A 17,105-nucleotide genomic window follows, 5' to 3' on the forward strand; every position below is an offset into this window, starting at 1 on the left:
TAGAGTGCAGTGGATCATCTCTTCACAATGGAGTCGTCTCTGGTGAATAATTTCTGCTTGTTTATTTCAACTGCTTTAAGCTTGTAATTGAATAAATTCTCATATAATTTAAAAATGCATTCTTTAAATCTATGGACAAGATGTTTAAAAATCTTTAGTCACAGCTCAAATTACAAAATCATTACCAAATAAATCTTCTTAACACACAAAGCAGCTTTTGGCCGTTTCCTCACAGATCCAGTTCATAGAGGCTTTACATGACACGTCGTTCCACTGACGGCTTCGTTCTGTGATATGTGCACAGTCCTCTCCTCCAGCATGAGGCAGCCACTCATCAGGCTGGTTTGTCTCCCAGTGCCTAACAGGGTAATAAACAAGAGAATCATGAAACTGTGAATCCCAGACATACAAACTGTTCCTCAGTGGCACATGATGAGATTACTTTGATTTTTTTTCTTTCACATTGGTTTTGCTTTCCACTGCAGGGTTTGCAGAGTTTGATGCTGACCTTACAAACAGCCGTCTCTTCTAGACTGGATAGTACAGCTGTAAATGCTACTGTTGGCCGTGTAGCGGTAGCTGAAAGTCAGCTGATTGTGTAAGATGGGTTGGGTTGGTGGACATTTAGGTGTGCGCCTGTCATTCAGGGTGTACATGTGTGCTACTGCAGGTGGTGCAGCTCTTGCTGATGACCTCAAGGCTCAGTGCACCTCTGTGTTACGATACTGACTGTGTTAATATGTTGAGTTGGCTGGTTGTTGATACACGGTTAAGACCAGTTGGACTAGCTGTACGTGATGACCTCATTGAGCTCATCATCTAGCTATCGAGAAATAAATGTTAACCCACGAGGGCTTGTGAGGGCATCAAAACCCCTGTTTCTCAATTTATTCGATAATTACTGGTACATATAATTTCTCAGAGTCAAATTATATGCAGTGATGTAAACATTTGCAGGGATATTAACAAAGAGCAAATTTCTGTCTTACGTAAAAGTCAGTGGAGTTCCATCAATCCATTTCCAGGTGCCCTCCGTTTCTTTGTCATTCAAACCGATCCAAACTGGCAGCTTAGTGAACGTAGAGAGAAACTCCTGTTCAACAGGCAGAAAAACAAAATATTTCATGTTTAAGCCACAATTTAGAATCAGTTTACCAGTTTCATCTTAACATACCTACTGAAAATTAAAAAAAATCTCATTTTAACCTAATTATGACCTGATAATAACTAAATATTAAGATGACAAAAGACAGTCACTAAGTCCTGTATATCACAGAAAATGTCTGTTGCCAGACGTCGTGTCCCCCAGTTTGTTGTTGTTTGTTTTCTGTTTTTGAAAACACACATGCATCCACACAGGCACACACACACTACCTGTTCTTCAGGACTTTCTATGACCACCAGATGTGCTGCTTTGTCTCTGCAGTCTTCTCTGTCGGTGTCCCAGGAACCAGACAATTCAGAGAGGCGATAACAGGAAAAACGGAATATGGTCCATCCTTCAGGACACGTTTTCTCTGGAAGAAAAACATCAAACGAGAGACATTACAGATGATTAAGTCCATGCTTTTATGAAGTTAGTTGTTTAGATGTCAACTTTTTCAGTGAGCGACCCTCTTAGACACCTTGAAAGAGACTTTCTGCTACTCATCACCTCGTGACTCCGCTGACGCACTTTGGTCTTTGTTGAAATTAATTTTTTGCAGCGTTGAAACCATTGCCCAAAATATGGCCTCCTGTGACCAAGTGATAGCGTGAGAAAAGAGTCGGCAGTTAATCAATGGGAAACAATTTGGAAAGAGCATGAGAGAGCATTTACTAATAGTGACATGGTGACAGGCAGAGTTGCACAATCTTACCAGAGGTTCATAATTATATGTATTTAATTATCAATAACTTAAGTCTGATTGATAATATTTCCACTCAGTCAGTCAAGTATGAATCTAAAATGTTCTGATTAAAATGTTGGAGGACTTCATTGATAAATTTCCACGTAAAAAACATTGAAAGACACAACAAGTAAACATGAATTCCATGTGGGAGGACTGGAAAAGCTTTGAAACATAAAACGTGAAATATCATCATTCATTTTAGAAGGAAATGAAAGTCTTTCATGTGTCGAGCTGAGGCTTCAGCTGCTTCAAATGAAACAGGGGAGCATGTTTTGTCTTCAGAGTGCTTTAATTTTCCAGGAACAGTTGAAATACAGAAGTTCACATTCTCTTCACACGGGAAGTAATGTCTTAACAGCTGCTTATTGCTGATAACGCGACCTCACACTGACACAGTGGCCACATGCAAATTATCCTAAATGAACAGTTTGTCAGCAATTTAAAACTTAACAGTTTGGTTGAAACTCTTTTAGGGCCTTTACATGTAAAAATATGCTCTTAAGATTCCCGGTTGGAAAATGTGTTAATGAATATATTCATGTGAAAAGCAACTGATTTGCAAACTGACTATAATTCTACTTTACAGACTGCAGTGTCATATGAAGATGTTCTCTGGTGTTACATGAAGCTGTGTTGGGTTCTATTTCTTCATAAGAGGCAGCTGTGCAGAAAAAACTCACTCTCTGTGGACTGCGTCCGAATCCTGTCCAGCTGTTTGGTCATTTCAGTGAGGCTGGTATTCAACAGGTCTCTCTCTTCAGTCATGGAGGACACCCTGTCCTCACTGGCCAGGAGACCTGCAGCTAAACGACGGTCTGAAATAAATCAAGATTCAGTTTTCAGAAACACAAAAGATGTTAAACTAATACTGTTTTCTATTTTAGTCGAAAGTGTAATGAAAGATGTTTGTTAATTATGTCAGGTGTATGATTGGAGTTCTCAAACTGGGGTTCTGGCCCCACTGGGGGGGTCATAGACCCACTGCAGCAGGGATGGATGACCACGAGAAAAATATCTGGTGGAACTATTTGATTTTTGTCAAGGACATAAACAGATGTTTGCTGATGCTATATTGTCGGTATCATTACATAAGTAGCAGTATTACTGATCAATAAGACATGAAAAGAGTTGCAGTGTGGCAGAGGAGGAAGGAGGCAGGAAGGATTTTTGGCTTCTAAAGGTCGACAGGACAGAAAACGTTTGAGAATTAGTTTGTCTGAAAGCTGAAGTGTAACTGTGTTCTAACTGTAGTTTTATAGCATCAGTGTACCAAACCAGAGCAGAAGTTCTCAGTACAAAGATCCAAAAATCCAAACTCTGTTTAGTTTCTTTCTAAGAATACATAATAAACCTGCATCTGAATCAAACAACACATTTTTTTCCCGATATGACACTCTTCAGTGGAGATTTCAGAAGTGATTAAAAGACAAAAAGGTTTCAAGAAGTTGGTCACAGAAACTGCAGAAAAGCTGCTCCTAAAAATCACACGAACACATTCGTGTTAAATTCTTATCATTTACCTCCTTTTATTTTTTTAATAAAACCCTAGAAGCATTTTATTTGTTGGACTTTTACAGTGAAAATAGTGTGTAGAATGTAGGGATTAGGCAAGTATGTTCTTCTATAGATGACAGAAAAAACAAGAAACTTAATTTATCGTGTGAATAAGGAACTATTGTTGCTCTGGTCTTGACATATCAAACTCGTCTTGTTTGAATTGCGATGATTTTGTGCTTTCAGATGATGTTTATATCATCAGATTTAATTTAAAAAATGTTGATAATTTTAAATAAGGAGGAAGAATTGTCATTCTGCCCTTTTTCATGCTGCTGATTGTTGGAGGGTTAAATTATAAGAACCAGACTCACAGTGGACACCCAGAGTGATGAGTCCAGCCAGCAGGAAAACACTCAGCAGCCCCAGAGAGACAATAACGCCTAAATGGAAACTCTTCTTAGTGCTCCTTGGACCTGAACAGAGAAAACACTGTTACAACATGCAGCCTGATGATAACACATGATCATATACATCTATTCACCTGTCTGTCAGCTAAGTCTTACCTGGCTGATTCCTCGAATAGTTTAGTTTGACAGAACTGACATCTTCGACATTATCATAGATACCCTCCATCGTTCGTAAGGATGCAGATTATTCGGTCCAGACGGTCAGATCTGCAGCACAGACTATTACACACGTAAAATGTGAAACGCATCTGGGTTTGATTTCTCTTTTTATCCAACTTCTGAGGAAGTCACATGGTTCTAAACATGATCACTATAATTAGCAGAATAATAACCACCCGCTGAAACTGTTGACCTTCAACTAAGAGTGAGTTACACGTTGCATTTCACATCATGCTCAAGTGGCCCAAATCCAATTTAAAATCAGATCTGTACACAATATTGATCGATCACACGATTTTATTACAGAGATTGGAAAACGTTACGAGGATAAAAGGAACTGCATTAGACTGGTTCAAATCGTACTCATCAGATAGATTTCAGTTTGTTCATATCAACAATGAGTCTTCCAGACAAACATGAGTTAGCTATGGAGTTCCACAAGTTTCAGTTTTCGGCCCAATCCTTTTCACTCTGTACATGCTTCCATTAAGAGATGTCATCAGGAAGCACTGCATTAACGTCCATTGTTATGCAGATGACACACAGCTATACTTTTCTATAAAACCAGATGAAACAAACAGTTAGTAAAACTTGAAGAATGTCTGAAAAACATAAAGGCCTGGATGACCAACAATTTCCTGCTTCTAAATTCAGACAAAATGGAAGTTATTGTACTTGGTCCTAAACACCTCAGAAACTCTTTCTCTGATCACCCAGTTACTCTGGATGACGTCGTCTTGGCCTCCAGCACCACTGTGAGGAACCTTGGAGTCATCTTTAATAAGGATTTGTCCTTTAGCCACCATATAAAGCAATTCTCCAGGACTGCCTTCTTTCATCTATGTAATATTAATAAAATCAGGAAAATCTTTCCTCAGCATGATGCAAAAAAGCTCATTCATGCATTTGTCACTTCCAGACTGGATTATTTTAATTCCTTGTTGTTAGGATGTCCTAATTACTCATTAAAAACCTTGCAGTTGATCCAAAATGCTGCAGCAAGAGTACTGACGGAATTTAACAACAGAGATCACATTTCTCCTGTTTTAGCTTCTCTTCAGTGGCTTCCTGTTAAATCAAGAATAGAATTTAAAATCCCCCTGCTGACGTACAAAGCTCTTCATGACCCGGCTCCATTTTATCTCAGAGATTTTATAGAACCATATCATCCTGACAGATGTTCTCTCTCAGCTTGCTTTTGGTTCCCAGAGTTTCCAAAAGTAGAATGGAAGGCAGAGCCTTCAGTTTTTATCTCCTCTCCTGTGGAACCAGCTCCCAGTTTGTGTTTGAGGGGCAGAAACCGTCTCTAGCTTTAACGCTACACTCAAAACTTTCCTTTTTGATAAAGCTTACATTCAGAGCTGCTCAGGTGGTCCTGAACCATCCTGCAGTTATGCTTTTAAAGGCCGGGGCTGCTGGGAGACCTCGTGATGCACTGAACATCTTTCCTCTCACTCTTTAACTCTCTGTAGACTCATATCTCACCATCACATTTCATTAACTTCTTGCTTTTTTTCCCATACTTTTTGCTTGTTGTCTGTTGCCTCTCCATTCAGTTCCCTCGCTTGCAGAGTTTCTGTTCTTTCTTTTGCAGATGTCCTGTCATGGGGCTGCATGTCTCTGCTCTGTGATTGTCGGCCCCACCAACAGTTCATGTTTTGTATCTCTATACTACCCTTTTCTCTCTCTGCTCTCTCCTCATGTCCAACCGGTTCAGCAGAAGCTCCGCCCACCTCTGAGCCTGGTTCTGTCGGAGGTTTCTTCCTGCTAAGAGGGAGTTTTTCCTTCCCTCTGTTGGAGGTTTTTCTCCCTTAAAGAGGAGTTTTTCCCTCCTAGGTTACGTGGGAATTGTTGAATTGTTGGCTTTCTCTGTATAATATTGTAAAGTTCTGCTGTAAGGACTTTAATGTGTTAAGTACCATGAAATAACCTGTGTTGTGATTTGGCGCTGTTTAACTAAAATTGAATTGAATTATTTCCCAACATACATGCACAATTGTCCCAGTACTCGTATGGAGTTGGTATTTTACTAAGACTGTTCAGCTGCAACTTAAAGGCTGAATCCTAAAACATGTTTTTATACTCTTTTAAGTAATCACAAAAATTTGAAATGTTTGAAAATCAATTGATTTTTAAACAACAACAATATATGCAAAAATGACAGATATGGCACACACACACACACACACACACACACACACACACACACACACACACACACACACACACACACACACACACACACACACCAGCCAGTGTGCAGTGTATCATCTATTCATAATGGAGTCGTCTCTGGTGAATAATTTCTGCTTGTTTATTTCAACTGCTTTAAGCTTGTAATTGAATAAATTCTCATATAATTTAAAAATGCATTCTTTAAATCTATGGACAAGATGTTTAAAAATCTTTAGTCACAGCTCAAATTACAAAATCATTACCAAATAAATCTTCTTAAAACACAAAGCAGCTTTTGGCCGTTTCCTCACAGATCCAGTTCATAGAGTTTTTACATGACGCGTCGTTCCACTGACGGCTTTGTTCTGTGATATGTGCACAGTCCTCTCCTCCAGCATGAGGCAGCCACTCATCAGGCTGGTTTGTCTCCCAGTGCCTAACAGGGTAATAAACAAGAGAATCATGAAACTGTGAATCCCCGACATATAAACTGTTCCTCAGTGGCACATAATGAGATTACTTTGATTTTTTTTTTCTTTCACATTGGTTTTGCTTTCCACTGCAGGGTTTGCAGAGTTTGATGCTGGCCTTACAAACAGCCGTCTCTTCTAGACTGGATAGTACAGCTGTAAATGCTACTGTTGGCCGTGTAGCGGTAGCTGAAAGTCAGCTGATTGTGTAAGATGGGTTGGGTTGGTGGACATTTAGGTGTGCGCCTGTCATTCAGGGTGTACATGTGTGCTACTGCAGGTGGTGCAGCTCTTGCTGATGACCTCAAGGCTCAGTGCACCTCTGTGTTACGTTACTGACTGTGTTAATATGTTGAGTTGGCTGGTTGTTGATGCACGGTTAAGACCAGTTGGACTAGCTGTACGTGATGACCTCATTGAGCTCATCATCTAGCTATTGAGAAATAAATGTTAACCCACGAGGGCTTGTGAGGGCATCAAAACCCCTGTTTCTCAATTTATTTGATAATTACTGGTACATATAATTTCTCAGAGTCAAATTATATGCAGTGATGTAAACATTTGCAGGGATATTAACAAAGAGCAAATTTCTGTCTTACATAAAAGTCAGTGGAGTTCCATCAATCCATTTCCAGGTGCCCTCCGTTTCATTGTCATTCAAACCGATCCAAACTGGCAGCTTAGTGAACGTAGAGAGAAACTCCTGTTCAACAGGCAGAAAAACAAAATATTTCATGTTTAAGCCACAATTTAGAATCAGTTTACCAGTTTCATCTTAACATACGTACTGAAAATAAATTAAAAAAAAATCTCATTTTAACCTAATTATGACCTGATAATAACTAAATATTAAGATGACAAAAGACAGTCACTAAGTGCTGTCTATCACAGAAAATGTCTGTTGCCAGACGTCGTGTCCCCCAGTTTGTTGTTGTTTGTTTTCTGTTTTTGAAAACACACATGCATGCACACACACACACACACACACACACACACACACACACACACACACACACACACACACACACACACACACTACCTGTTCTTCAGGACTTTCTATCACCACCAGATGTGCTGCTTTGTCTCTGCAGTCTCTTCTGCCGGTGTCCCAGGAACCAGACAATTCAGAGAGGCGATAACAGGAAACACGGAATATGGTCCATCCTTCAGGACACGTTTTCTCTGGAAGAAAAACATCAAACGAGAGACATTACAGATGATTAAGTCCATGCTTTTATGAAGTTAGTTGTTTAGATGTCAACTTTTTCAGTGAGCGACCCTCTTAGACACCTTGAAAGAGACTTTCTGCTACTCATCACCTCGTGACTCCGCTGACGCACTTTGGTCTTTGTTGAAATTAATTTTTTGCAGCGTTGAAACCATTGCCCAAAATATGGCCTCCTGTGACCAAGTGATAGCGTGAGAAAAGAGTCGGCAGTTAATCAATGGGAAACAATTTGGAAAGAGCATGAGAGAGCATTTACTAATAGTGACATGGTGACAGGCAGAGTTGCACAATCTTACCAGAGGTTCATAATTATATGTATTTAATTATCAATAACTTAAGTCTGATTGATAATATTTCCACTCAGTCAGTCAAGTATGAATCTAAAATGTTCTGATTAAAATGTTGGAGGACTTCATTGATAAATTTCCACGTAAAAAACATTGAAAGACACAACAAGTAAACATGAATTACATGTGGGAGGACTGGAAAAGCTTTGAAACATAAAACGTGAAACATTATCATTCATTTTAGAACGAAGTGAAAGTCTTTCACATGTCGAGCTGAGGCTTCAGCTGCTTCAAATGAAACAGGGAAGCATGTTTTGTCTTCAGAGTGCTTTAATTTTCCTTTAACAGTTGAAATACAGAAGTTCACATTCTCTTCACACGGGAAGTAAAGTCTTAACAGCTGCTTATTGCTGATAACGCGACCTCACTGACACAGTGGCCACATGCAAATTATCCTAAATGAACAGTTTGTCAGCAATTTAAAACTTAACAGTTTGGTTGAAACTCTTTTAGGGCTTTTACATGTAAAAATATGCTCTTAAGATTCCCGGTTGGAAAATGTGTTAATGAATATATTCATGTGAAAAGCAACTGATTTGCAAACTGACTATAATTCTACTTTACAGACTGCAGTGTCATATGAAGATGTTCTCTGGTGTTACATGAAGCTGTGTTGGGTTCTATTTCTTCATAAGAGGCAGCTGTGCAGAAAAAACTCACTCTCTGTGGACTGCGTCCGAATCCTGTCCAGCTGTTTGGTCATTTCAGTGAGGCTGGTGTTCAACAGGTCTCTCTCTTCAGTCATGGAGGACAACCTGTCCTCACTGGCCGGGAGACCTGCAGCTGAATGACGGTCTGAAATAAATCAAGATTCAGTTTTCAGAAACACAAAAGATGTTAAACTAATACTGTTTTCTATTTTAGTCGAAAGTCTAACGAAAGATGTTTATTAATTACATCAGGTGTATGATTGGAGTTCTTAAACTGGGGTTCTGGGCCCACTGCGGGGTCATAGACCCACTGCAGCAGGGATGGATGACCACGAGAAAAATATCTGGTGAAACTATTTGATTTTTGTCAAGGACATAAACAGATGTTTGCTGATGCTATATTGTCTGTATCATTACATTAGTAGCAGTATTACTGATTAATAAGAAATGAAAAGAGTTGCAGTGTGGCAAAGGAGGAAGTATGTTCTTATATAGATGACAGAAAAAACAAGAAACTTCATTTATCGTGTGAATAAGGAACTATTGTTGCTCTGGTCTTGACATATCAAACTAGTCTTGTTTGAATTGCGATGATTTTGTGCTTTCAGATGATGTTTATATCATCAGATTTAATTTAAAAAATGTTGATAATTTTAAATAAGGAGGAAGAATTGTCATTCTGCACTTTTTCATGCTGCTGATTGTTGGAGGGTTAAATTATAAGAACCAGACTCACAGTGGACACCCAGAGTGATGAGTCCAGCCAGCAGGAAAACACTCAGCAGCCCCAGAGAGACAATAACGCCTAAATGGAAACTCTTCTTAGTGCTCCTTGGACCTGAACAGAGAAAACACTGCTACAACATGCAGCCTGATGATAACACATGATCATATACATCTATTCACCTGTCTGTCAGCTCAGTCTTACCTGGCTGATTCCTCGAATAGTTTAGTTTGACAGAACTGACATCTTCGACATTTACATAGATATCCTCCATTGCTCGTAAGGATGCAGATTATTTGGTACAGACGGTCAGATCTGCAGCACAGACTATAACACACGTAAAATGTGAAACGCATCTGGGTTTGATTTCTCCTTTTATCCAACTTCTGAGGAAGTCACATGGTTCTAAACATGATGACAGTAGTTACCACACTAATAATCCTCTGGCAGAACTGTTGACCGACTAAGAGTCAGTGACATGTTACATTTCACATTATGCTACAGTGGCCCAAATCCAATTTGATATCTGATCTGGGACATAATATATGGACCTCAATTTAATTCATATCTTAATGCTGACCATCAATTAATGTAAATAATTACTAAATGGACCTTGATGTGAGACTTTTTTCTCTTTGGCTGTTTCTGAGGTCGAAGAAAAAACTCTGAGGCTCACTGACTAGAAGCATCTTTTGTGCAACTGATGTCCACCGTGATTTTAAAAGGTTGACGAAGGAAGAATTGAATTAGTTCTCATCCTTAAAGAGAACAAACCCGAGTCTTTTTACATGAACGCCACTAGATGGAGCCAATAAAACATGTAATGCTGTAAAATGTATTGGTGTTGCACAGAGTAAGAAAATCTTCTCATGAAGATGACCGTTTGATAAATGTTGAATTTTGAAAGTTGTGCTGGGAGTTAGCGATATTCATTGTTTTCTGTTTTTACAATGTTAACTGTATTTGTCTATATTTGTATTTGTATATGTGCTTATGCTGTTTTAATTGATCAGTTGTTTATGTTCATGCTTGCGTTTGATTGGTTTGTGTTTTCTTGTTGCATCAGTTCCACCTGTGCTTGTTTTTACGTTACGTCTTCTTATTTATATTTGCTCATATCTTGTATTTGTATTTGATTTATGTTCGTATTAGTGTTTGTCTACTCTCATCTATGTGTGTGTTATTGTGTGTGTGTGTGTGTGTGTGTGTGTGTGTGTGTGTGTGTGTGTGTGTGTGTGTGTGTGTGTGTGTGTTTATGTGTGTACGTACGGGTGTACTTTGCAGCCCTTGTGGGCCCTTGACATGATTAGGGGTCCAGCAGGAGTCTCGGAGCAGGGAGCAGCGGCACAGAGGAGCTGATGGAGTCCTGAGCCCCGAGCTGGTTTCTATTGTCCCCAATAATTGGATTTGGTCTGGGAGGAGAGATGGCTGCCAGTGAGAGGCTGCGATCATTAGGTGTGAATGAGACATGTGGTGCCAGGTCTGAACGCACACACACACACACACACACCTTGGTATATTCCAGATAAATCTGAAACTGCTGGTTTTTTTACGTCAAACTTCAGTCTGTGTTTTCATATCATTTCCTAAAAGATTTCCTCCTCACTCAAACATTAAACAGGACAGCAGCTAAGCATTAATGTCATCCTAATAATACTATTACCAAACTCACGTTGAGAAGAGCTGTTTTATAATAAAACTTTGTAGCAGGGAACTCAAGTTGGACTTATGTTACGATAAAAATGATTCCCCTTAAGTAGCCGGCTTAGTTTTTTAGGCTTCACCTCAGGAACAACAACCTGTCAGTGAAAAGATTCTCTGTGGGTTTTATTCTGTTAGTGGTTTGTTCATATGTTGTAAAAACACGGATATTCTGACTAATGCTCCCTTTTTGTAACAGTCTGGGAGTTGAGATGCATTGAGGTCAATGTGGCTGCTCAGTTTTGATAAGACAGAAAAACACGTGGGATAAAATTGACCGTATAAATTTTTAGCTGTCCATTTTGAACCTGGCAGTGTTACATGAGTCTAATGATAATCAGTGGAGGTCTTAAAACAAAAGCCAGAAGAAGTAAAAAAAAAAAAAATCTTCATCATCAATGAAAGCAAATAAAACAAAAAGCAGATTAACAAAAACATTCATCAGTTTGACAACAATTGTAATAAAGCATAAGAAAATTGGTGAATATAAGCTGTGCATCCAAATAGTTTCATTTCCTGTCCGTGTAATAATAACATCGATTTATTAAAGAATTAGAAAAAGCTGAATACGTTAGTGCGGAGTGAATATAAATGAATTTAACAATCTTAAAGCTAGTTAAGGTCAAACAAAAGGTGGGAAGGGACTGATCTGTTTATGATTCAAGTTTTACACAAATATCTAACATGAAGTCTTGACATTTTATATCCAAAAGGTCAAAAGTCAACTTGACTGTAACAGGTTAAAGTGACCTCAAAAAACACGTTTGTGGCCATAACTCAAGAAATTATACCGTATGTGACAAAATTTCACACAAAGGTGACATCATTTTTTTCTTTTATCCAGAACTTTATCTTCACTGTGACGTCATAATGTTCTGTAAAAACACTTTTTCTGGTCATTATTCAACATCATAACTCAGGAACAGAAGATGGTGGTTAAGTATCCACCTTGAAAACTGTGCTGACTCTCAGGTTCAAGATGTGATTTTGGAGTTTGTAGCTGCTTTGCTGCAACATCTATGTTTGAAGCATTGTCTGCTGTCATGGCAACAACTTTGTGTCCCGTTAGAATCAGTTCAACCAAACTTGGATGGCTAGTCCTATTCAGTGCAATTTGGAAGACAAAAAAAGACACATCCTATAAATTCAAAAATATAATAGATACTCAAAAATTGAGGAATAAATCAAACTATTGCACTCAAGTGAATATTGCATCAAGAATGTTTTAAGAAGTGGTTCAGCAGATGACAATTTACACACTGATACAGCCGACATACAGCAAAACAAATGGATTTTTATTGATATGTCCCTAAAAATACACCCAATACCTTTTAATAAATCTTCACTATATATATTTCCATGAGTTTTGACAGACATGGATGTCAAATGCAACTTGAGTGGTTTTCAGTTAAAACCCAAACTGCACACTTTATATAATAATACATTATAATACATAATACATTATGTTTATATGTTTATATTTGCCACATTGATTTTGAAATGATTCTATTTGTTTTTGTTTGCTACCTAATGTTTGATGAGCCACATGTCTACTTAAACTGACTTTTTTTTTTTCCTTCTTCCTGTAATTCACTTGTTACTTTTGGAAAGTTTAGTCAGGATTGACAGTCTGAAATTGTTTAACACGATCACCTCACACAGAATAAACTCTTTAGATTTCAGGTGACAAACTGGGATTTTTCATCAGATTTAAGAATAGAAAAGTTGGCAATCATATCCATCAAAACAGATGAATAATGAACATAACCCTCAACTTTGTCGGTGTTTCAGTTGTTAGTCCCATCCACCCTCATAATGCAGCAGCCCACCGGTCGCATTAAAGGAGAGCAGATTATTTGCATATAAAAAAATTAGCCTGTGTTGTTTTGTGTGTGCATGTTCAGCTTAATCTCAGGGAGGGAGAAACATTTACTCAACACACACATCCACGCGCAGCGTTTCCATGGGGACCAAGCAGCCACTCTGCTCTTCAATAGCGAGCGAGTGAGTGAAGGTAGACGGCTATTGTGTTGTGTGTGTTTGGGGGGTCAGGGTGGTGGTTGGAGAGGGGTTAGGGGGAGCAGTATTAAACAACGCACTAGACAGATGAAAGCACTGCACATCCTTAAATCTAATCATAATTTAGTCATCACCAGGAGATGGCATGATCAAAATAAAGAAGGAAACAGGCAGGACTGACAGGACAGAGAGAGACCTGAGAGCACGAGTCAAGGGAAGAGGGATATGAGATTGCTCTTAGATGGAAAAATGATGGAGCCTCGTGGACAGAGATGGTCTTATTCCTAAAGCTGATGCTTATTTGTTGCATCAATCCCAGACACGGGCACTTAGCCTAAAAGGATTTCTAAAGCTCAGACGCAGCCTCACTGCTGCACATACAGTGGACGTAGATATAACCACCGATACCTGGACTTCCATTCTTGTGATGTAAAATCACGAAAAATTCAATTACAAAAGCTTCTGTGCTCATTTAGAACATAAAATGATTTATCCATGAAGACATTTTGTGTTTACAAGAATACATGTTAAAAACTAAAATTTGATGTTTCTGTTTTTGTTTATTTGTTGTTGTTTTTTACAAGTTGGAAATTCTGAAAAAAGAGAAAAGACAAATCTGAAAAAAGGCTGAAATCTCCCACTTTCTTTTGTAGACTTGATGGACTATTGTCCTGCGGAGAGAGTAACATAGTGGAGCTCATTAGGGCGACCTGGCACTCCTCTTTTTCACTTTTTAGACTAATTCAGACAAAGAGCATTCAGAGGGGGAGGGGGAGGAGCAGGGGGAGCAGCAGGGGTTTTCTCAAATGGGCTTTTGAAAGCTTATAATGATATTTCTCAGACTGTAGCTTGTCATAAGTAATTTGAAATCAATTTACCATTTGCCTGACAAAGGACTCAGAATTTCAATACCATTGTGATTCTGATTTATTATTCATCATCAGACCGAAACTCTCCATTTGAAGCAAAGTCAGTGTTAATGTTGTTTAACAATAGTTGTACCTTAAATAATTACATCCTTTACGTTTTATTGTTTTAAATTATTTTACTAAACCAGGGTCCTGCTCTTTGCAGATAATTGAGTAAACTTGATTTGATTGTTACTGATTTGACACAAGTTTGAGCGCTGCTCTTCTTCAAACATGATAACTAAGTCTGGATGCTTTGATTCATAAAATCTGTTTTAAAAATTCAGCTGGAGTTTCTGTCAGAGTGACAATCATTCAGTTTATTGACTGTTAGCTGGATCATAAATGACACATTTTATTGTGTCCCCAGTACATGAACTATTTTCCTGAATTGTTCAAATATTGACTCACAAACTTAACATTTCAAACAAAGAGTGTAGATATCATTTTGATCTTAAATGAGAAAGGGACAGTTATTGAGAAATCATTATCAAACACACATACTATCAATAATTTAGAGTTACCTCCACGTGTACGTGAAGCAAATACAAGTTTGTCCAAATGCATGTCAAAACAAAGTGAATAAAAATATTCGGACTGTTAAAGGAGCACTAGAGCAACAACACGTGGCATTTATCTAAACTGGACTTTGTCATCTGAATGCAAAAATAATACATTTTTATGCAATAGAATCCAATTTTTGAGAGATTTAGAAAGCTTTCATTTTCATAGCAGACTGATGGTTTATTGTTGAAAAGTTTCTTGGGGATTATTGTGTAACCACATTGACCGGTAACATTTCAGTGTTTCACAGTGGTTAAAGTGTGGGAACAACTCGATTAGCCGCATTTCAGAATAAGAGCACCAAAGAAGAAACAGGATAATTTCAGACTGATAACTGCACGTTAGTCTGGAACCCGTGTTTGAAGAGCGGGGCCATGGCGCCAAAGAAATAACCTCCTCAGTGTTCAACAGCACCTTGTTCCATGTTTGATTTGTTTCACATAGTTTGTGATTAGTAAAATGTCAAAATGAGGCCAAGGGAAAGTAACTTATACCAAAGTTTCTGAAGCAGAAGTCACATGCACAAACACATCCCCTTGCCTTTGAAATATACCATTAATAAAGCTACATGATGTAGATCATGTTCTGTGGATGTCCCTTCCACACTAAAAAAAAAATAAACAAAAAAAAAAGTGGAAAAAGGTTCAGACACTGGAACTGTAACTTATGCCTGCAAATAATATTATTAATTAAAGTATGTTAATGATTTTGGAGGTGGAGAATATTGATTTAGAAATGTGATTTTAATAAGAAGTCTTTGGCCCCATCTATTGATTCAGCCCTCGTGGGAACACAGGTTGGAGGAGAATTACTGTGTTTCTCTCTCTGGGACTGACACCGCGGGTGCTGGGTCAGCTTCAAGCAGCCCATTAGCTGGAAACTATTCTCCACCTCTGCTTTGTCCTCCTCTCTCTGCTCCTCTTCCCTGTCTTGGTGAGATATCTCTGTGCAGACGTGTGTCAGGAACCTTTTCTTTGTAAGAAGTAAATGCACCACCTCCTGCTACCAACCGGGGTATTGATTATGCCTTTTAGGGATTTTTATCCCATTTCATGATAATGAAAGTAATGGCAACACCCTGTGTGAAACAGAATTGGATTAATGCAGAACAAAGCAGTGAAAATGGTTGTTAGAAAAAGTGAAAAGCTCATAAGGTTCTGCAAAAGTTCTTTGATCCCAGTGCAGCTAACAGATAATATAATGATGGAAAAAATGCGACCATTAAATTACAATAAATGTTTTTAGACAAATAAAACCAAATTCCAGTGTGCTTACTGTTATAATAAGATTCATGAAATTACATTTAATGGTCATGCACCATCCATCCATCCCTCCCTCCCTCCATCCCTTCATCCCTCCATCCATCTATCCATCCATCCCTCCCAAGTTTAGCAGCGCTTTAATGTTCAGTGTCTCTATTGTGATGTCACTGATGGAACATTCTAACAGCAGACTGGTTCACCTCAGATCAAACGCACACACTCAGAGAACTGCACACACTCTACATGTAACAACAGCTGAACGACATCCTTTCTAAAAAATCATTTCATTTGAACTGGAACTCTACAGATTTCCTCAGAAAAATATTGAGGTAAGTGTGACATCCTGGCAAAAAGGTGAGATGTAAAGTCTGACTTAAGTCAAGTTTTTCACATCCTCAGAGTTTCTGTAATTAAGAACAATGTATGAAAATATTTTTTGATATGAGCATAAAAGACGGTTTCAGAACTAATTTCTCACACTTGCAATCAAAAAACAAGTTTGTAATTGAAAACATGAAATGAGACTGAAATAATCTGGATTGCAAACAATTTATCACTTACACTTGTGTTGGTTTCAGTCTCAGGCTTGAGAGTTTTGCCTCCTTTTTTTTTTTTTTTTTTTTACTTCTGCAGTCGATGGATGTAATGGGCGCGATCTCCACTGATGGATGAGCAAAAAGTTTCAATTTTGACTTGGATCCATTTTATGGCATTGCTGTTTATTGCCATGCTTTTATCTCTATCTATCTATCTATCTATCTATCTATCTATCTATCTATCTATCTATCTATCTATCTATCTATCTATCTATCTATCTATCTATCTATCTATCTATCTATCTATCTATCTATCTATCTATCTATCTATCTATCTATCTATCTATCTATCTATCTATCTACCTACCTACCTACCTACCTACCTACCTACCTACCTACCTACCTACCTACCTACCTACCTACCTACCTACCTACCTACCTACCTACCTACCTACCTACCTACCTATCTATCTATCTATCTATCTATCTATCTATCTATCTATCTA

General features: G+C 38.3%; 2 protein-coding genes across 2 annotated transcripts; both read right to left on the minus strand.

Moving 5' to 3' along the window:
- On the minus strand, positions 1-4,022 carry LOC138201623 (CD209 antigen-like protein C). Its single transcript, XM_069155239.1, has 6 exons — positions 3,953-4,022; positions 3,761-3,862; positions 2,573-2,707; positions 1,375-1,517; positions 990-1,093; positions 1-358 (listed from the first exon to the last, which is right to left on the minus strand). The coding sequence occupies exons 1-6, from the start codon at positions 4,020-4,022 to the stop codon at positions 199-201; spliced, it is 714 nt and encodes a 237-aa protein (XP_069011340.1). The 3' UTR covers positions 1-198.
- A 2,163-nt stretch (positions 4,023-6,185) lies between these two features.
- On the minus strand, positions 6,186-9,921 carry LOC138200719 (CD209 antigen-like protein C). Its single transcript, XM_069153590.1, has 6 exons — positions 9,814-9,921; positions 9,622-9,723; positions 8,896-9,030; positions 7,700-7,842; positions 7,260-7,363; positions 6,186-6,626 (listed from the first exon to the last, which is right to left on the minus strand). Exons 1-6 carry the CDS (start codon positions 9,881-9,883, stop codon positions 6,467-6,469), a joined length of 714 nt encoding a protein of 237 aa, XP_069009691.1. The 5' UTR covers positions 9,884-9,921; the 3' UTR covers positions 6,186-6,466.
- Between the last annotated feature and the right edge of the window lie 7,184 nt (positions 9,922-17,105).

The sequence above is a fragment of the Embiotoca jacksoni genome, unplaced genomic scaffold (assembly GCF_022577435.1).
Source record: "Embiotoca jacksoni isolate LCO1_2020_lvr unplaced genomic scaffold, fEmbJac1.0.p SCAF_2, whole genome shotgun sequence".
In the NCBI taxonomy this organism is placed as follows: Eukaryota; Metazoa; Chordata; class Actinopteri; family Embiotocidae; genus Embiotoca; species Embiotoca jacksoni.

Bases quoted from the DNA above. Each gene is read 5' to 3' on its own strand.
- LOC138201623 (XM_069155239.1), bottom strand. From the start codon at position 4,022: ATGGAGGGTATCTATGATAATGTCGAAGATGTCAGTTCTGTCAAACTA. The intron at 1,518-2,572 runs GTGAGTTTTTTC...TTTTTCTTCCAG, and splicing joins TCGGACGCAGTCCACAGAGA to AGAAAACGTGTCCTGAAGGA. The intron at 1,094-1,374 runs GTAGTGTGTGTG...CCTGTTGAACAG, and splicing joins TAGAAAGTCCTGAAGAACAG to GAGTTTCTCTCTACGTTCAC.
- LOC138200719 (XM_069153590.1), bottom strand. From the start codon at position 9,883: ATGGAGGATATCTATGTAAATGTCGAAGATGTCAGTTCTGTCAAACTA. The intron at 9,724-9,813 runs GTAAGACTGAGC...TTCTCTGTTCAG, and splicing joins CTATTCGAGGAATCAGCCAG to GTCCAAGGAGCACTAAGAAG. The intron at 7,364-7,699 runs GTAGTGTGTGTG...CCTGTTGAACAG, and splicing joins TAGAAAGTCCTGAAGAACAG to GAGTTTCTCTCTACGTTCAC.